Source organism: Trichosurus vulpecula, chromosome 2, assembly GCF_011100635.1.
Source record: "Trichosurus vulpecula isolate mTriVul1 chromosome 2, mTriVul1.pri, whole genome shotgun sequence".
NCBI classification, from domain to species: Eukaryota; Metazoa; Chordata; class Mammalia; order Diprotodontia; family Phalangeridae; genus Trichosurus; species Trichosurus vulpecula.
The window spans coordinates 23408051-23428680 of NC_050574.1; the positions used below are offsets into that span (position 1 = coordinate 23408051).

A 20630-nucleotide genomic window follows, 5' to 3' on the forward strand; every position below is an offset into this window, starting at 1 on the left:
CACTCCCACAAGCTGGGCTGATTCCCCCTGTCACCTGACACTGCCCCACCCCCCAAGGTTGCCAACCTAGAAGCATTTCAGAGGTGTCTCCTAGGGCCACTCCCAGCCCCTGCCCCTCTCCCTTTCCTGGCTTGACTGACTCCATCTCCAGTCTGACACCCACCTGGGGCTCTATTTTGGCCTGTCTCTGTTTCTCTTACTCTCTCCAGCTGTCTCTGCCTCTCTATCTCTGTCTTTGCCCCTTGCTGCTGTTGCTACCTCTGTCTCTCTGTCTCTTGTCTCTGACTCTGCTTCTCTATCTCTGTCCCTGTTTTTGCCTCTGTCTCCATCCCTTGAGTTGTTTCTTGTGTCTGTCTCTCGTCTCTGGTCGCTGCCTGTCTCTGCCTCTATCTTTTACCATGTCTCTGTCCCTGGGTCCCCAGACCGTAGGCTGAGTGCCTGCTACCCTGGCTCCAGCAGCCTGGGCTCGGGGCTGGGGGCTCAGGGCTCGGGGCTGGGGGATCAGGGCTGGCTCTGGGCTCCGGGGCTCAGGGCTGGGGGCTCAGGGCTGGCTCTGGGCTCCGGGGCTCAGGGCTGGGGGCTCAGGGGTCTGGGTTCCGGCTGTCTCTGTCTCGCCCAAGCAGCCCGAGCCCCGCGGCGCTGTTGTGTCCGCCTCTCCTGGCCAGGCTCCCCTTCTCTCCTCCTCCTCTCCCCTCGCCTCTCCTCCCCTCTCCTCCCTCCTTTCGCCTCCCCCGGGACCAGGCCGGGCCGGCGGAGCGGCGAGCTCCGGGAGAGCCGTCCCCGTCCCCTGGGGGCTCCTCCATGGGTGAGTGCGGGGGCATCCCGGGCCGGGGGTAGCGGAGGGGATGGGAAGGGAGGGCTGGCGGCCGGTCCGGCTGCTGCAGCCGCCGAGCCCAGGAGCCCCGCGATCCGCGCGGGGCTCCCAGCCCGCGTCTCCGGCCGGCCCCGGCGCTGGGCTGCGGTCGCAGCCGCCGCTGTGCTGGCCCAGGATGGCGGGCCGGGCCGAGGACCCCGGCACTCAGCGCTCGGAGACTGGGGCTCCAGGATGGCGGACTCCGGGACTGGGGGCGCGTGGGGAGCGGGGGCAGGACCGTGGGATCCTAGACTAGGCTGGGGGAGGCCTGGCCCAGGGGCGCTAGGGGATTCCTAGACCTGGGGGAGAGGAGACTCCTGGCCGTGGGATCCTGGACTGGGGGTCTCTGGGTACAAGACGTGGTCCAGGACCTTGGAATTCTGCCCTGGGGGGTGGGGTGGGGTGGGGAGAAGGTCCAGGGTGTCCACAGGGCTTCGGTGTTCCGTTTCGTGGGCAGACTGGCAGAGGGGCTCCAGTTGCTTGGGGTGGGGCAACAGAACCGGAGAGAGTGCTACAGATTAGGGGGCAAGCTCCAAAGATGGGGGGGAGGGGCAAGGGGACCTGGAGCATGGAAATTTGGACTTGAAAGGCCTGGGGGTTCCAGGGTGAGGTATCCTGAACTAAGAAGCGAGGGGCCTTAGGGATCCAAGGCTAGAAGAAGGGGGACCCTTCACTGGAGTCTTTGATGCAGGAATGTCTTGGGGACAGATTCCTGGATTAGAGGACCCAGATGGGGGAAGGTCAAGGCCACTCAAATCTCTAGCTCTGGAGAAGTTTTGCTGGGGGCCAGCCAGCTTTGGGGTGTTGGGGAGGTGGGCAGGTTGGGGCAAGCTGGGAGCAGCTGGACTGGCATTTAAGGTTGCCCTAGGTTCAGGGTGAATTCTCTGGTAAATTCAGAGTGTTCTCTCTGGTGGTAGGCCTGCTGGGGGGGTTTTAGGGGGGAACACTTTGGAAAACCAGAGACCCCCGACAAACCTCCTGAGTAGGGGTAGGCTTAAGGTCTCTCCTTGGAAGAAGTGCCCTCCACCTTCTCTGGGATTGGCTTGGCTCTCTGGTGTCTAGACCTTCCTGCCCTCAAATGCCCAGCAGCCTGGGGTCCTGGGGCAGGCCAGGGGAGTAGTTCAGATGCCTACTATTGTCAACTCCCTCTTCTTCCCTCAGTACAGCCTCTCCATTGTTTTTGTCTACCCTTACCCTTTCCCAAAGAAACAATGGTGGGGGTGGAGTTGGGGTTAGGGACATGTTACCCCCATCCCTCTTATTGGTCCAATTGGAGTCTGTCAGACTTCAGATCAGTCTCATTCCTATTTGGGGGTTGGGATGGGCCTAGACTCTGAGTTTTAGATGGACCCATAGCATATATGCATATGGGTGGTGACCATGTGGTAACCCCCCCCCCCAAACTGGCACAATCAGGGTACCTGCTGGGTGCTAAGCACTGTTCTAGGTTTTAGAGATGTAGCATTTAGAGAAGGCTGAGGCCCTGTCCTCAATAAGTTTACAATCTAGGAAAAGAGGAAAATTCTGATAATCACAATAGACCATGTTAGATAAAAGATGTATTAGGGACTTAGAAATCTAAGGGTTTGAGGACAGCCTGAGGGGGAGAAATGTATTAAGCTGGAGAGAGCTGAGCAGCATTCTCCCAGGAGAGGCCTTTATAAAGGATGTGTAGGTAATCAAAAGGAAAGAGGCTGGGAGGGCATTCCAGGTACAGGAAACTGACTGAACCGAGGGCAATGAGGGGAGAAGTGTATTCTGGGACTACAGAGTGGACTATAGTCATCAGAAACTAGCTTAGCAAGATTGAGTGGCAACATGTTGTAGAGAGCCTCAAATACCAATTGTTTATAAAGTATGGACTTTATTTGGGAAGTGATAGGGAGCCACAGCAATTTCTTGAGAGGGAGACTCAAATGGGCATGACTAGATTTGTTGTTCTCTCCTCTTCCCCTCTCCCCATCACGTAAACCGTTAGGCTCCTCCCAGCCTCCTCTGAAAGGGAAAGGAGGAAGGAGCTGGGAATAGGGGGAGAGGGGTGTCAAGACTTGTTTGAGAGGCCTCTCTCCTGGCTGTGGGTGAGGAAGACCCCCTTGCAGGGGAGTGAGGAGGTTTCTGGCCCAGGAGAGGACTCAGGAGAGATCTTTTCTCCTTTCCTGACTACTGGAAGTGCGGCAGGGGAAGAGACAAGAGGATCTAAGCCTTTCATTTCCAAAGAGAGCTTCCACTGGGCAGTGGAATCTAGATAATTTCCCTGAGGAATTACAAGAGAAAAAAAAAGCTTTGAAAACAGATAAGTTGGCATTTAAAACGGAAAGCCACACTGACCCTCTTGAAGGGATGGACTGAGGAGGCCTGCCCCACCCTTCCTTTTCTGCCCAGCCCTGCTCCTGGGGAGAGGAGGAGGTCTTGGGGGAGGGAGTTGGGATGTTGGGTAAGGAGGGAGGCCCTAACCTGGTTGGCTAACACTCTCTGGCCCTCTGCTTTGCAGATGACCGAGGCCTGACAGAGGAGAAAGGACTTCGATGCCAGAATCCAGATTGTATTGACAAGAGAAGGGCGTCCAAGGTAACTGAAGTCTCGGGACCTGGGGCTGCTCTAGCATTGGCCCATCTCTGGGTCATGGAGCCAGAGGTTGGGGAGGGCTGGGATCTCAGCTCAAATCACCAACACGGCCCAGCCTGGGAAAGAGAGAGAGCCCCAAGAGGGTGGTACAATAAAGATCTTCCCCTGGGCCCGTCCCAGCTGCCCAGAGCGTCTGTACTCTCTGAAAAGGCAGACTTTCCTAGACAAGGCAGAGAGAAGCCTTGGGTCAGAAGTCAGAGGGCCCAGGCTCAAGTGGGGGCACTTAGGAGCTGTGTGACCTTGGGACAAACGGCCTCCCCTCTCTGATCCTCTTTCCTTATCTATTCGACACTTGATAACAATAATTGTATTACTGAGGCTCACTGAGCTGCTGTGTGGGGAGTGCTTTGTAATCCTGAAAAACCCTCTACTAATGTGAATTTAAAAACATGCACCAATGACATGTAGGGTCCTCAAAATGAAATTTGTCCTCCACTTAAAGAACTCATTCATCCATCTATCCATCCATCCATTCATCTATCCATCCATCCATTCATCTATCCATCCATCCATTCATCTATCTATCCATTCATTCACTCATTCATTCATTCACTCATTCATTCATTCACTCTTTCCAGGTAGGTGATGGGTATTATGTATTATCATTAGAATTGCCTTTGGCTCTTTTCTATGGTGACAAGTTCCTTGGAGGCCCTAGGGAACCTGGAGTCAGGACCCATTGGATTTTCTCTGCAGGGGCTCTGCCAAAGGTGTAGCTGGTGGGTCTCTCCCCACTCCCCTTCCCCTGTGGTGCCTAGAGTTTTGACTAAGTGAATACCTCCCTGACCCAGGGCTTTTGAAGTTCAGGCCAAGGCTTGTTCTGAGTCCTTTACCGTTGTAAGAGTGACTGGGAAAGAACATTGGGCTTTGAGGCAGGAAGCCCCGAGTTCAGATCCTGCCTTTGACATCAGCTGGGTAATCCTGGGCAAGGCCTTCTGAGCTTGGGTTTCCTTTGGTGGAAAATGGAGGTGCTGATGTTTGTACAACCTATGTGCACAGAATTGGTGTGGAGCTCAAATGAGAATATATTATCACTTCACTTCAGTTCAGTTCAGTTCAAAACATTTGTTAAGCCAGGCATTGTGCTAAATGCTGAGGATACAAAAGAGGGGAAAAAGGCAGTCCTTGCCCTCAAGGAGCTTACAATCTAACGGGGAGCTGAAAATGTGCAAACCCATATGTGCAAAACAAGTTACATACCAGATAAATAGGAGATAGTTAAGAGAAGGAAGGCACTGCAATTAAGGGGGGTGGGAGAAGGCTTCCTGTGGAAGGTGGGCTTTTACTTGGGACTTAAAGAAAGCCAGGGAGTTCATTTGTCCGAACAGAGGAGGGAGAGCTTTTTAGGCATGGGGGACCCGGGGAAAATGCCTGGAGTCGGAGATGGGGGGGTCTTTGGTCCTAGAACAGCCAGGAGGCCAGTGTGGCTGGATCAAAGAATACATTGGGGGGGTAAGGTGTAAGAAGACTGGAAAAGGAGGAGGGGCTAGCTTATGCCAAAAAGAGCATTTTCTTGTTGCTCCTAGAGGCAGTCAGGAGCCACTGAAGTTTATTGAGTAAGGGGAGACATGGCATGATTGGACCTGTGTTTCAGGAATATATGAAAGTATTAGGAAAATCTTGAAGTATTACATATATGTACATATATAATATATAGTAATAGTCTCATATAACATTATAATCTTATATATTTTATAATATAATTATATATAATAGCTAACATTTACATAGTACTTACTACATGCTAGACACTGTACTAAGTGCTTAACGAATATTATTTCATTTGATCTGCACAACAACCCTGGGAAGCAGGTGCTATTATTCCCATTTTTACAGATGAGGAAACTGAGGCAGATATAAGTTAAGTGACTTGCCCAGGGTCACACTGCTAGTAAGTGTCCGAGGCCAGATTTTAACTTGGGTCATCCCGACTCCAGGCTTGGTGCTCTATCCGCTGTGCCACCTGGCCACCTAGGTCTCAGTGCCTAACCTAACCTCTATTTTCTACTTCTCTTGAGGGGAGGGAATTGCAACGGCTACAGTCTTTGGATACTTCCAGGGATCATAGGTATGGGACTGGCAGGTTCTGGGGAGGGAGAGCCTCCAGAGGACTCCAGTTTGGGGTCCTAAATTGGAGTCTAGGGCTGTATCCTAGTGTGTCAAATGATGCAAACATAAGGATCAAGTGTCTCCAACATAGTTAGCACTTAGTGAATGTTTCTTGGCTGACACTAAATTCCCTTCCAGCTCAAGAAAACAATCTCTTCCATTTCTGACTTTTCTACTGAAGCTTCTCCTTTGATGCCTCATCTTAGCGTGGAGAGGATCCTGGTTTTTTCAGTGACTGGGGCAGCAGACCCAGAGCGGGTCCTGCCAAGCAGGAAGGACTTCCAGGGCGGTCTTAGAGATGGTCTGGTGTTGGAGGTGAAGTGTCAGAGAGCTGCCCTCTGTGTCCTGGTTTTTTGTACCTGTAGCAACTCATGAAAAGCACAGCAAGGGTCCCAGCTCTGTTCTCTCCTGTTGGGAGTGAGGAGAAGCCCTGAGAACGTTTTCAGCCTTTGATGGATTGAGGGACTGTGGTTTCTCTATCCCTGGGACTTGGAGCTTCTCCCAGGGGGCTCGCTTGGCCACACCAGACTGGGAAATCTCATGGGGATGTGGGCTTCCCAGCCAGAAGACGGCAGTCCTTGGAGCTCGCTCCATCTATCCATCCCTCCTTCCTCTAGGACGGTAGATTCTGGAGTTCAAGAGTGATGAGCTCTGGGCCTCAGTGTCTCCTCTGTGTCCAGAAGACAAAGAAATCTTCCCTTTAGCAGACCTGTCTTGATTTGTCTCAGCTGATGAGCATGGAGTAATTGAAAATTAGGGTTAGCGAGATGGAAGGGAGTCTGGAGTGTGGAATGTCAGAGTGAGAAGGAATCTCAGAATGCAGAATATCAGAGTTGGGAGGGCCTTAGAACATAACGTCAGATCTGGGAGGGCCTTTAGAACACAGAATGTCAGAACTGGAAGGGCCCTTAGAACACAGGATGTCAGAGCTGGGAGAGTCCTTAGAACAAAAATGTCAGATCTAGGAGGGATCTTAGAACACAAAATGTCAGAGCTAGAAAGATCTTTAGAACACAGACTATCAGAGCTGGGAGGGCCCTTAGGACATAGAATGTCAGAGCTGGGAGGACCTTAGAACACCGAATGTCAGAACTGGGAGAGCCCTTAGACCACAGAATGTCAGAGCTGGCATATAGAATGTATACAGACCTGGATACAAAAAATATCAGTGCTATACAAAGGACTCTTAGAGCACTGACTTCGAGTGTTCTAAGGCCAGGGAGGGAAACCACGTAGTCCAATCTTCTCATATTACAGGTGAGGAAACTGAAGGCCAGAGAAAGAAAGTGATTTGCTTCCGTCCCCTGGCAAAGGAGTGGCAGACCCTGGAACACCACTGGATGCCCCTAGCCCCCAGTCCGTATGCTTTTCCTCATGCTAAGCTGGTTGCCCCTGACAGCTGGAAAAGACCCCTCTGACCTCTGGTTTCTGGCTCCTTGTGGCTACCGAATGTGAGATTCCTTGGCTCCCTGTGTGGGGAGAATCGATCAGTCATCAATGAGTCATAAGGTGGTGCAGACACACGTGAGCCTCTACTTCTCTAAGCTGTGAGGTGCCTCCATTTGGGGAACCCTGTGGTCAGGTCTCAGAAAGATTAAGTCAGCCCGCACTGGGTGGGGAGAGAGCCTCAGAGAAGAAGGGCCTTTCCCCAGAAGGGCCACAGAAGCCATCCCCACCTTCAATAGGCCAGACCACAGACCTGTGCCTTGGGGTTTAAGGTCACATTATTGTTCCTACCGACACTTCCCATGCCCTCCGCAGGATAGGGCTGTTAGGGTGGCTTCTGCCCCCAGCCTCCTGGGCATTGGCTGCAAAGGGTGGGAGGGAAAGTACTTGACTAGGAGCCAAGAGGGACGTGGGTTTGAATCCCACCTTAGACACTTACTAGCTGTGGGCCTGTGGACAAGAGAATTAACTTCTCTGTGTCTCCGTTTTCCCATCTCTACCAAAAAAAAATAAAAGGAAAAATAGTGTCTGCCTTGTAGGATCATTGTCAGGATAAAATGAGATAAGGCCTAGATCAGTGATATCTTCGATACACGGAAAACTCTCTACCGATTCAGATTGGTACCTTCTCTGCAATTTACTGTCTTAGATAGTCAGTTCTTGAGCTTTCTGGTGTCATGGCCCCCTTGGGCAGTTTAGATGACAGGATCCTGTTTTTTAAATAATTGAAGGAAATAGTTCATTTCAGTTAGAGGTTAGTGAAAATAAAGATGTAATTTTTTTTTCCTCATCCAAGTTCAAGGACCCTCAGAAATCTATCCACAGACCCCATGAATGTCTGTGAAACTTGAGTCAAGGACCCCTGTCTTAGAGAGTTGGCTAGAGCCCTTAGCAGTAAGGAGAGAGTGCACAGCCACCGAAGATATCCAGAGGAGGAAGATAGAGGGTCACAGGGCAAGAGGGGGCTGGGTTGTGAAGGGCTTTAAAAGCAGAGGACTTTCTATTTGATTCTGGAGGTAATAGGGAGCCATTGGAGTTTATGGAGTAGGGGAGTGATGTTTTTAGACCTGTGCTTTAGGAAGTAATGTCAGAAGGAATGCTCAGAGCTGACACCGACATGGCATTTTGTTCACCAAGAGTTTTGTACATGTAATCTCAGCAGCGAGCCTAGATTTGGTTCCTCCCTACAAATGTACCTTGGAGTGTGGTACAAGGGAACATGCATTGACTCGGGTTCAGAAGACAAGGATTCCAATCCTGCCTTACTCCCTGTGTGACCTTGGGTGCCAGCTGCTTAGTTATCATGGGACTTAGTTTCCATATCTGTAAGTTAGAGGGTTGTAGACACAACAGGAATAGTGTAATGGCTCACCACCAAACAACAGCAAGAAAGATAACAGTATTTATATATTTAAGAAGTTCTTTCCATGGGTTGCTCATCTGATCCTTGGATGTAGGGGCTGTTACCATCTCCACTTTACAGATGAGGAAACCGAGGCTGGAGCCAGGAGAAGTGACTTGCTCAGGGTCACCCAGCTGGGGAGTTTCTTAGGCAGGATCAGAACTCAGGCCTTCCTGATTCCAACGTACAGCTTTGCCACTTACCCATGTGCCCAATGACACTTCATTTGAGCCCCAGAGTTCCTTTGTAAAGAGAAGGATTCTGACTAAATGATCTTTAAGGGCCCTTCTGCTTTGAGCCTATCAGTAAGAATGAGGACAGTCTTGACCAGAGAGGGCAGGCCCCGAGCAGTTTTATTCAATAAGCATTTATTAAGTGCCTGCTGTGTGCTGGGCATTGTGTCAGATCCTGAGGGTAGAATGCCAGATGAATCTCCAGGAGATTCTGTTCTAGCACCAGACAGATAGCGCCATTCCCTGGGGGGATGCAGAAGTGGACAGTGCCTTCTCTACCTGGAAGCAGAGGAGGGAGTGAAAGCTTTACCCTGGTGGTGCGGGAAGGGAAAGGGTGTGGCCCTTACTAGCTGCCCTGTTCTACTAAATTAACTGCCTCCTGAGCCTGGGGCCAGCTCCTAATTCCTCTGATGTTTGGGGTCGAAATACTGGGACCTCCAAGGGATAAGGTTTTGCTCTAGAACTCTGTGTGGCTGTCTCCTTCCCCCCGCCCCCACCCCAGGCTAGACCCTCCTTTTGGTCAGCTGTTCCTCTGGAGCTTTCCTGATTGGGTGTCTTCACCCTCTCCGCCCCACTGCATGACCCACAGGAGGGACTTTAGACAACGTGGAATTCAATCCCTCCTTGGTTTTCTGGTGCAGGTGGGAGGAAATTCCTCCCCAAATAGATTGCTACTTTCTTTGCAATGTCCAGTCTGAGAAGCTAAGTCTGGCTCACACAGCCAGTAGGTGTCAGGAGGGAGATTTGAACCCAGGTCTCCCTGATTCTGATTCCTGGCTGCCTGTCATTTTACATACAAAGACACTGAGACCTCAGCTCAAGAAACCCAGGTGAAATGGTTTGCCACAGATTGCTGGGGGTGGGGAGAGTAGGGGATAAGTATTTTATGGAGCCTGTAAGTTGCTAAGCACTTCACAAATGTATCAGTTGTTTCCCAACTACTCTGACAGGTGCTGTCTGCTATCATCCCCATTTTACAGCTGAGGGAATGGAGGCAGAGGTTAAGTGATTTGCCCAAGATCACCCAGCTAAGAAGTGCCCGAGGCTGGATTTGAACTCAGGTCTTCCTTACTCCAGGTCCAGTGTTCTATCCACTGTACCATCTAGCTGTCTGCAGGTAGTTAAATACCAGAGTTCACATTCGAACCCAGGCATCATAGTGCACAGAGCCCTGGGCATGGAGTGAGGAAGACTCATCTTCCTGAGTTCAAATCTGGGTGACCCTGGGCAAGTCACTTAACCCCACTTACCTCAGTTTCCTCATTGGCAAAATGAGCTGGGAAAGGAAATGGTAAACTGCTCCAGCATCTTTGCCAAGAAAACCCCAGATGGGGTCAGAAATAGTCGGACGCTACTGATCAGTAACAACGATGTACTACCTCCTGGCCATTAGATAATCTCAGATGCTCTTTCCAGCTCTCAGATTTTATGTTCCAAGGTCCCCACCCCCTCTAACATTCTGCATCTAGCTTGGCAATTCTGCAAGAGATCAGAAGGGCTGAAGAGAAGGCCCAATGTCTTAAGCCCAAAGAAATCTCTGAGCCGCCCCCCGCTGCCCCAGCTTTGGGGGGCAGGTGTTACATGGCCCAGGCTCATCCGGTGCGTCTGGGGACCCTGACCTGTGGCTTGGGTGGGATGTTGGTGCTGTCTGTCCTTCCTTTTCATGTCATCACAGAGGGGTGTCATGGCTTCCTGGTGAATTGGATTGAAGTGAGGCAGGTGGGCTATAACCTCAAGGGAAAGGGAATCAGTTGCTACTCACTCAGACTTCCAGAGGCCTGTTTTCATCCTCCTATGGGCACACTCCCTTCCCACTAGCCATAGCTGAGACAAGAAAGCAGAATTAGATCCAGTAATTACAAGCTGTTGGGAGACAGGGGTGTGCCGATTATTAAATTTTCAATGTGATCTTTTATACCTTGGAAATCAGCAAGTGCTACAAATCAGAGCTTAATTGATGGTTTGGTGAGGGAGAAAATGTGAATAATGAAGATTAAATTTAAAAGTGTTTTTTCTACACACTTTTTTGGTGGGGTGGAGAGGTGGAGCTGGTAGTTAAACATTTACCAGCACTCCATTGGGACAGATATTGACTTAAAATACAAAAGAGCACCATGTCATCATGGCGTGTAGGCTCTCTGACCCCTGGCAAATCTTTTAACCCTTCATTGCCCCAGGCAGCTCATATAAGGCATTAGGGAAAGTAGAGGGGGTTTCTACGGTGGGAGCATCCCATACTTGCTTCATGGGTAGTAATGAGTTTCTTGTTCCAGGAAGTATTCAAGCAGAGAGTCTTCTCTGAAGGAGGAGATTCTACAGAGGGGATTTTAACATGGGGAGCAAAGTTGGACTTTAAGATTCTATGATCATTTGAGATGGGACCCATTGGAAGCTAGGAGATGACTCCTCTGGGGGTGATGAGAGCCTGGACTAGGGTGGTGGCCTTTCCTACGGAGAGGAAAGGGTGGATCTAAGGGACATTGTGGGGAAAGAATCAGCAGGATGTGGTGACTGACTCCATGGGGTGGGGACCCTCGGAAGGGAGAGGGATCAAATACAACTCCCAGGTTATGGGACTGGATAATGGGAAAGGATGGTTTGTAGTCAGAGACTGAACTGGGGCGGGAATGACCGTCTACATTGGGATCAGGGGAAGGAGAAAGGTGATGCGTTCACTTCTGGGCATTGTTTTCTGGACAGAGCAGGGGAATGGCCGGAGTCGGGAAGAACTGGGTTCGAATTCAGAGTCAAATACTTACTAGCTCTGTGACTCTGTAATCTTAGTTTCTTCATTTGCATAGTCGAGAGAGTAACAGTATCTTCTTCACTGGGTTACTCTTGAGTGTCAAAGGAGATAAGGCACCCGAATCCCTCCATAAGCCTTTAAGTGCAGTGTAAATGCCAGCGATTTTAGGTAATGACATAGGCTGCCTGATGTCAGCTGAAGGAACAGGAAAGGAGTGAAATAATAGAGGTGAGGCCTGGGCATGGAGATCAGGGCAAAGTTCGCTTACAAACCCTGTAGATTTAGGGCTGAAAGAGACCCTGAAGGTCAGCAGAGCCACCCTGATGACCAGAGAACACGTCAAAACTGAGACTTGGAAAGGTTAACTGACTTGTCTGTGATTGCACAGCTAAGAAACTGGGGTTTGAGCCCAAGCCATCGTCATCATCATGGCCAGCATTTGTATAGTGCTTCCTGTGTGCCAAGTGTTTTATAAATATCTCATATAGTGATAATAATAGCTAGCATTTGTATAGCGCTTACTGTGTGCCAAGCACTGTGCCGAGTGCTTTACAAATATCATCTCAAGTAATAATAGCTAGCACTTATAAAGCACTTACTGTGTGCCAAGTGCTTTAAAGACAAATATCTCATTTAATAATAGCTAACATTTATGTAGCACTTACTGTATGCCAAGCACTTTACAACTATCATCTCATTTAATAATAGATAGCATTTATATAGCACTTACTATGTGTCAGGCATTGTATTAAGCACTCCACAATTATTGTCTCATTTGGTTCTCAAAATACTAGCTAGTATTTATATAGCATTGTAAGGGTTGCAGAGTGCTTGACACATGTGACTTCATTTGAACTTCACCCTAACCCTGGGAAATAGGTGCTTTTATTCTCCCCACTTTATAGATGAAGAAGAGGGTATGTGAATTGCCCAGGATCGCACAAGCTAGTAAGCATCTGAAAAAGAACGTGAATTTAGGTTTTCCTGGCTCCAAGTCCCAGAATCTGTCCTAGATAGAGTCCTCCTTATTTCACATCCAAAGGTTTTTTCTACTAGGCTAGACCAGGACAGAGAGCATTGGCCAAGGATATACCATGCAGGGAAGTACAGAAGTTGGGTTGGCCATCCACTCCAGCCCATATTGGTAAAGGAAGTCCTTTGACTGGGGAACAAATGGTAATCCAGCTTCCACTTGCAGCCGTTTGATGGAGGGTGAGCGGTACTGCCTCCCAAGACAGGCTCTTCTCCTTCTGGCTAGTGCTAAGTATCTGGAATTTTTTTTCTTCAAGTCAGTGCTAAAATTGCCTCTTGAAATTTCCATCATTTGCTTTGAATTTCACCTCCAGGGCCAAGCAGCAGAAAGCTAATCCTTCTTCCAGCTGACAGACCTCCTATACTTGAAGGCTTTGGGGTCCTCCCTTTGTCTTCCCTTCTCCAACCCAAACCCCACTGTCCCCAGGTCTCATGTGCCATGATCTCCAGGCCCTTTGCTGTCTTGGTGGCCCTTTGTGCAACGAGAGATGCATATTAACATGGACTTTAAAAACTATTTTATTTTGAAGTGTAGAAAATTCCATTCTCCATAGCATGTGGAGAGGCACCAGACAATACCAGTGGACTTGGGTTCAAATCTCAGATTATAATCGTACTTCCCAGCTGTGTGAGTTCCTGAAGTTAGGAAAACTCTTCTTCCTGAGTTCAAATCTAGTCTCAGGCACTTACTGTGTGTCCCACCCTGTCTGCCTCAGTTTCCTCATCTGTAAAATGAGCTAAAGAAGGAAATGGCAAACCACTCCAGTATCTCTGCCAAGAAAACCCCAAATAGGGTCACTAGAGATGGCCGAAATGACTAAACAACAAGAAGTACCATACCATAGTACCATAGTGGGCAGAGACTTGTGGTCAGAACCAGGAAAACCTGGCTTCAGGTCTTACCTCTTACATGTACTGACTTTGTGATCCTTGACAAGTCACTTAAAAATCTTTGGCCACTCTCTAAAAGTATTAATTGCTTAGATGGTTCTGACCTGCTTGGAGGAGGGACTTCCCTGATCCAGAAGTTTCCTATGTCAATGAAATCCCAGGTGCAGCCCCTATCCCTTAGATGTCTGACACCTCAAGTTCAATAGCCAGGCCAGCTGTATGTGAAGCCAGGTTAGCAGGGGCAGGGGATATTTGTGAGAGACTGAAGCTATGAAGGAGAGGGTCCTCCTCCCCAAACCAGCTGTCCTTGGGCATTCAAGTAAAGCCCGAAGGGAAGGCCTGGCATGGGTTGGGGGACAGGAGAGACGGAGATAGTGGAGGGAGAGGGAGACAGACAGATGGACAGAATGGAGAAGAAAGGGCTCCCGGGTCATAGAATCACAGACCAATGACCTAAGGCTTCCCTGAGACAGAGATTGGTGGAGTGCACATGGGAGTCAGCAAACCACAGACCAAAATAGTTTACCTGAGAGCCTTGTACCTAATCCTATTGCCTTAATGGGCAGGGATTTCAGATTTATCTCCCAGTTGGATAAGAGGCTAAGGATTGAGGCCGGGGCTGACCTGGGAGACCTTTGCTAGCCCCCAACTGCACTCCTACCTCTTAAAAAAAATGTGTGTGTGTGTGTGTGTGTGTATAGACACACACACATATACACACTATATATATATAAATAATCTTAAGAAACCCCACAAACCTATCACTTCCCAGTGATTTCCCCACCTAAAGAACCTTCCCATATAACAGAATGTAATTAAGCAAACCAAAACAACAGGTTGGCTGAATCTGATAACTAAATACCTCCCTTTGCCCCTATAGTCCACCACCCCTCTGCCCAGAGGTGCTAGTCTCAGGGTCCAGTTCCTCTGAGGTCATGACTGTCCACTTCATTCATTGATCAGACTTCTGGTATCTTTAAATCTGATCGATTTTTCTTTATATTAAGTAACTTTATGTTACTGTTTCTGTTTTCATTGTGTTACTGTGGTCATCATATAATGGCTCTCTGTATCAAGTCATGCAAATCTTCCCAAGTTTCTCTGAATTCTTCATATTTGTCCTTGTCAGGACTTGATAACATTCTGTTCCATTCACATACCACAATTTATTCAGCTACTCCCCCAACTGATTGGCACCAATTCTGCTACCATAAAAAGTGCTGCTATAAATATTTATGTATAGCTGTGGATTTCAACCTCTTAGGGATGAGAAGGGACCCCAGAAGGCCAATTTCCTGCTGCCTCAAGGCGCCTCAAGGCACCTGATGGCCTGAGACTCCTCATACTGCTCCTGTCCCCCACCCCCATTTCCATTTCCACCAACAGTTTGGCTACAGGTTAAGGGGAGGGACGTTTTGTGAGTAGGAAGGAGATCATTCTGTAATGTGGAAGTTGGGAAGGACCAACAATACAGGGTGGAGGGGATCCCTAACAGCTCCCAAAGAGACCTCCCCCATCTCCCCAGTGACATTCTAGGGTTCAGCCTCGACATTTCCCCGGAGTGTGTGTGGGCCTGGGTGGACCCCAGGTAAGCGCTGCATCTCACAGCCTCATAATCCCACACTCGATCTCCTTTCCCCCCTCCACTGAATGTGGGGGCCAGCTCAAGGGGCCGACTCCGGACTTGGCTGGGTGCCATTGGTGGCAGACCTCGATCTGAGGCCTGAGCTCCCATCCATCCCTACATTGTTATTTTAAACTCCGGCTGCTCCCCGCCGCCCCCCCCCCCCTCCCGGGTGCCGCGTGGGGAGGAGGAGTTAACCTGGCGTCGCGAGCTTGTTTTCCCCCTCAATTCAATGCCAGGGACAGGGTCAAAAGAAAGAAAAAGCCAAGAGTGTTTTGGGAGCGCATAGGGAGAGTTTCCAGGGCGCGGCCAGAGTGCGGTTAGACAGGAGTTATTTATAGCCAGGGAGCGGAAATGTGGAGGGTCCGGGAGCCGGGCAGGGAGTGAACGAGGGAGCAAGCTGGAGCAGCCGTCGGGGGCCTTCCCTAGGCTTCCAGGGGTCCTGCAGGCTGCTGGAGAGCGGGGCGGAGGCACAGCCCTGCGCCCACCCACTTGCGCGGCTCTCCAGCTCAGCCATACTCAGCCTGGGGATGACCTGGTTTTTGCAGTCTAAGCTCCCACCTGCCCCCTCCCCAGCGGTGATCCGGGGAGAGCTAGTCTTCCAGCCTTAGTGAACAGCATTACTGGACGGCTGTCCTCCTCTACGCTCTCCAGCCCTCCCCTTCTTCCAAAGCAGTTCCCTGGGTTTTGTGTTGGAGGTGGGGGGGGGGGAAGGGGGGAGGGATAGGAGTCACGCCCTGGAGGTTGTCCCAATCTTCAACCCAAAGGTTGAGCCTGAAGGCGACAGCCAGATGTGGGTCTCTGCCCTGGGGACGCCCCTTCAGATGACAACCTCGTCCCTAGTCTCTTCCCCACTCGGAGGAGCGCTGCAGAGCCGGCCGTGCGGGCTGTCTGGAGCCCAAGGGGGCTGCCAGAGCCCTCTCGCCAGGATCCCGGTGGGCTGTAGAAGATCGCGGCCGTGCCCCTTCCTTTCCTGGCTGTGGCCCAGCGAGGCCCGGGCCCAGCCTTGTTCTTTCCACGCCCTGCACCCTTGGTAAGTAGTACATTCCTCCTTCACTCCCATGCCCCGCAGGTGGTAGATCCCGACAGCGCTACCGTAATTACGGGGCTTGGCCTGGCGGCGAGGTGGCTCCCCGGGGGGAACCTGGCTCCTCCTCTTCCCTCTCTTCCCCTCCTCCCAAGCCTGGGGCTGCCACCGAGCTGAGTCTCAGCCCCAGCCTAGGGCGACCAGCTGGCCCCTCTGATACCCAGGAGGGAGGCTGGGAGAGGCCCCCACCATCACCCACATTGCTGAGCCTAAACCTTGGGCTGGATACTGGGGGTGAGTAGGGAGTGGAAGGGAGACGCCGGGTAAAAGAGGAGGACCCGAGCCCGGGAGGGGAGCGTGGGAGGTAACCGGCTGGAAACTGAAGTGCCTCTGCACCCGGCCGCCCCTTTCCCTTGGAGTGGTAGAGGGACGGCGCGGCCTTTACTGATCTGGGAGCCTCAGGTTCCTAGTCAAGGTAGGGACCGTGGCTAGTAAACGATTGACACGCCGCCACTGGCCCGGGTATCAGTTTATCCCTCTTGGTAGTGGGCACAAAACTACTTTCCTCCAAACGGGATATGTCTCTGCCGGGCTCCCAGAGGCTCTTCGGCTTCGGGGACACTGACTTTCCGTAGGGACCTTCCCTCTCTTTCGTCTGGTAAGAAGCGTTTTAGGGGTCTCGGCTCGGGGTTGCGGGCTGGTTTTTCTGGTTGTTGGACCCCGAAGCTCAACGCAGAACCAGTAGGGGGAGCCCGAGGAAGCGTTTTATGTAGGGTCCCCCTGAAGGTGGCCACTACTGGAAAAAGAGTATGTACTGTCCCAAGAAGGCCCCTCTAGGGCCCGTTAAAATCGGGAAAGATGGAGAAGCAGTGAGGAGGGGCTGGAAAGGCATCAGGTTCCCCTCTCTGACACAAATCACAACCCCTGGGCGCTGCGGCTTAATCTGTTTTGTTATTGTGATCCTTACCACCAGAAGTACTGATATGATGCTTTCCATATGTTCTCTGATTTTGTCCTCTTAACAACCCTGAGACGTAGGTGCTATCTTTTACATGAGGGGAAACTGAGGTGGAGATCGAATGAATACCTAGCTCAGAGCCACAGAGCTGGCAAGTTTCTGAGGTCACATTTGAACTCAGGTTTTCCAAGACCAGTATTCTTTCCATGATACCACCTAGCTGCCAGAAAACAGAAAGTCAGTCACCGTTCCAGTTTGGTGGGAGGACTTCAGTCTGCAAAACTGAGATAATTTATTTTTACTACCTCATCCACAGAGCTATTGTAAGGGAAGTGTTTTGTAAACCTCAAATTAGACTTCAGGAGTTCTTGTGCCCATTACAGAGAAAACTGAAGCTCAGGTGTGGACCAGTCATTTTCTTAAATAAGTGTGAGCTTAAACAAATGAGACCAGAGCTGGAGGCAGGCAGTCCAAGACAATCCAGTCAGGGGATTCAGAGACGAAGTTTGTAGAGTCTGCTCTTTTCTGGGGGTGTGGAGGGTGTGGTGCATTATTTGACCCAGAGTTGGAAAGGACTTTAAGGGTCCTCTTGACCAACCCTCTCTCCTCTTTTCTTTCTTTTTCTTCTTTCCTTCCCTTCTTTTTCTTCCTTTCTTCCTATCTCCTTCCTTTCTTTTCCTTCCTTCATTCCTTTTTTCTTTCTTTCTTTTCTTCCTTCCTTCCTTCCTTCCTTCCTGTCTTTTCTTCTTTCCTTTCTTTCTTCCCTCCTTTCTTTTGTCCTTTCTTTCTTTCTCCCTCCCTCCCTTCCTTTCTCTCTCTTTTTCTTTTTTCTTTCTTTCTCTCTTTTCTTTCTTTCTTTCTTTCCAATGAGGGGACAAAGGCCCAGAGAAATTCAGTGACTTGCCCCAGATCACACAGGTAGGAGGAGGCCGAGTTGGGATTTGATGTTTTCAGACTAGGGGCAGTTGTCCAGCTTTTTGGTCGCTGCTTCTCCTATCACGCTTTACAAATGCACAAAGCCTACCTCACAGGTTTCCAGCTAAATGTCCTCCTTCCTGAGAGATTCATTCCCTATTTTACTCCTACCCCAAACCCATCCCTAGAGGACTGCAGAGAAAACCATACTGCGTGCATCCAATCACACTTTCTCCCTGTAATCAGAGGTCCTGGGTTCAAATGTTACTTCTTCCCTTTACTATGGGGCCTTGGCCAAGTCACTTAATCTCCTTGTGCCTCAGTTTCCCTTTCTGTAGAAGGCAGAAGTTGGACCGCATAACCTCAGAGTCCCCTTCCATTTTGAGATCTTTGATGAAATAACAGTGGCCTCATTTCTGTTGCCCTTCAGGGTTTACGAAACACTTTCCTCACAAGATCTCCATGTGTGAGTGCCAATATTATTAGCCCCATGCTGGAGTACACACCCAGGCTGCTCAAGTGCAAGCTGAGCCTCTTTCTGCTCCCCTTTTCCTCCCCCTCCACCCCCAGGGTCGATTGGAATTATTAAAGTTGCAAAAGTCCAAAGGATCAGCATTTACTGTGGTCTCTATATTAAGAACCAGGATCCAGAGACTGAAATGGAATGGTCCTTGCCATCAAGGACTTTACTCCCTTTGAACCTATCTGCTGTGCTAGGTGATGGGCATACAAAGATAAGAATGGAAAAAAACCAAACCTGTTCTTACCCTCAAGAAGCTTACATTCTATTAGGAGACACAGATATACATATGAATAAAGGCATCTTGAGGAGCATTACTGGGGACAAGATGTGCAGAGACCCTTGGTGAGATAGGGAAAGTTGTTTGGTCATTTTTCAGTCATGTCTGACTCTCATTGACCCCTTTTGGGGTTTTCTTAGCAGAGATACTGGAGTGGTTTGCCATTTCCTTCTCCAGCTCATTTTACAGATGAGGAAACTGAGGCAGACAGGGTTAAGTGACTTGCCCAGGGTCACACAGCTAGTAAGTGTCTGAGATTGGTTTTGAACTCTGATCTTCCTGACTCCAGGATAAGTTTCAGACATTTGCTGAGATGTATTATAGCTTGAGGGTTTTTTTCTTGGCCACCAGGTGGTGTCCTTTTCTCTCCCTCCCTACACAGCCCTATGGAAGGTCTCCAAGGAAAATTTCTGCCTGGATCCTTTAGATCCTAGATCCTTTATTCCCAGAGCCCTATGTATGTGTCTGTTGGAGGGTACCCAGGCAAGAGGGAGCCTTCAGTGGGCAGGGTCCTGTGTAGTGGCTTCTCTGGAGACATTACATCCTAAAGAGAGCAGAGGTATGCCCACCTCTGGCCTTGAGTGGGGTAGCTTCTTTCTCAGCCCTGCTAGGTCTTGAGTCACTGAACTGGACAGAAGGTCTCAAGGAATGGAGTCTCCAAAAGTTCTTTCTGTAGCCTGGCAAGTGATGGAGACAGCAGCCAGGAAGAGGTAGAGCTAGGCTTAGACTAGGGGTGGGGTTATAGGAACATAGGTCTGTCCAGATCTGGAAGGGACCTCAGAGGCCATCTGCTCCAAGTCCTTTATTTTACTTAAGAAGATACAGAGACCCAGAGAGAGATATGTCTGGAGTGTGCTGGAACCTGTTTCACCTGGCTAGTAGATTGTTAAATTGTTAAATTATGAGCTTTTATACCTTGGCAAAGGCTACAAATCAGGGCTAAATTTATTGTTTAATAATGTAGATTAAGCCTAGAAATGTGTCATGCTTTTAGGAGAACTGGTTGTTAACATGTTTACCAGCACACTGATGGATATGGCTTTCCCAAAATCACAGTTGATAAATGGTAGAACTGGGATTTGAACCTAGGACCTCTGACTCAAGAACCAAGGCTCATCCCACTATGTCATAGTACTTTGGCGCATGTCTGAGTCTTAGAAAAGAGATCAGCATGAGACCCCTTTCTGTTGAGGAAGCTATCATCTTCATAGTGGCCCAGATTTACAACTGATGAGCCATTCCTGACTCCCCTCTCCCTCATATTCCATATCTAATCAGTTGCTAAGTCTTGTCAATTCTCCCTTGACAGCATCTCTGGTATACATCTTCTTTCCGCTTAGACAACCCCCACCTTCATCATCCCTTGCCTGTAACAGCCCCTGATATGGTTTTCTGGCCTCAAATCTTGCTCCTCTGTTCTCTACTCTATCCTCAAAATTATCTTCCTAAGGCATACCGGTGTGACAAAGTCACTCTTCTCCTCAAAGTCTCCAGTGGCTTCCTGATTGCCTCTAAGATTAAACGTTCAACCTGGCATTTGAAAGGCTGGAACCTGGATCCAACCTATGTTTCCAGACTGATTTCATGTTAGTGCCTTTCATGCACTTTTATGTTCCAGCCAATCTTGCCTCCTGTTTCTGAACTGAGGACTGCATTTCATACCTCCTAGTGGGGTCAGAGGACCCAGGTTCCAATCCAGTCACTCCCTCTCTCTGGCCTCAGTTTTCTCATCTGTAAAATGAGCTGGAGAAGGAAATGGTAAACCGCTCCTCTGTCTTTGTCAAGAAAACTCCAAGTAGGGTCATGAAGAGTCGGAAATGACTGAACAACAGCAAAATCAGGAGGCTGGCACCTAGTGTTTAATGTATGTTACATTAAATTTCTAAGGCCTAATCCAATCTAGACGAGTCTCTGGCTTTTAGGTTAAAGGAAGCTGGGAATTAGCAAGTGACCTGGGAGGGACCTGGGG

At 49.7% G+C, this 20630-nt stretch overlaps 1 protein-coding gene across 5 annotated transcripts in view; it reads left to right on the plus strand.

Moving 5' to 3' along the window:
* PLEKHG5 (pleckstrin homology and RhoGEF domain containing G5) overlaps positions 1-20630 on the plus strand; it is a 113321-nt gene that overhangs the window by 54105 nt on the left and 38586 nt on the right. For 2 of the 5 annotated variants that reach the window (XM_036744339.1, XM_036744340.1), the window contains exons 1-2: positions 575-805; positions 3345-3421. In XM_036744339.1, coding sequence (XP_036600234.1) covers positions 802-805; positions 3345-3421 — 81 coding nt within the window. In that variant the 5' untranslated portion in view covers positions 575-801. Of the gene's footprint in view, positions 1-574; positions 806-3344; positions 3422-15855; positions 15995-16269; positions 16283-20630 lie in introns of those variants that run through there. The other 3 variants (XM_036744333.1, XM_036744334.1, XM_036744338.1) reach the window with 3 other exon arrangements.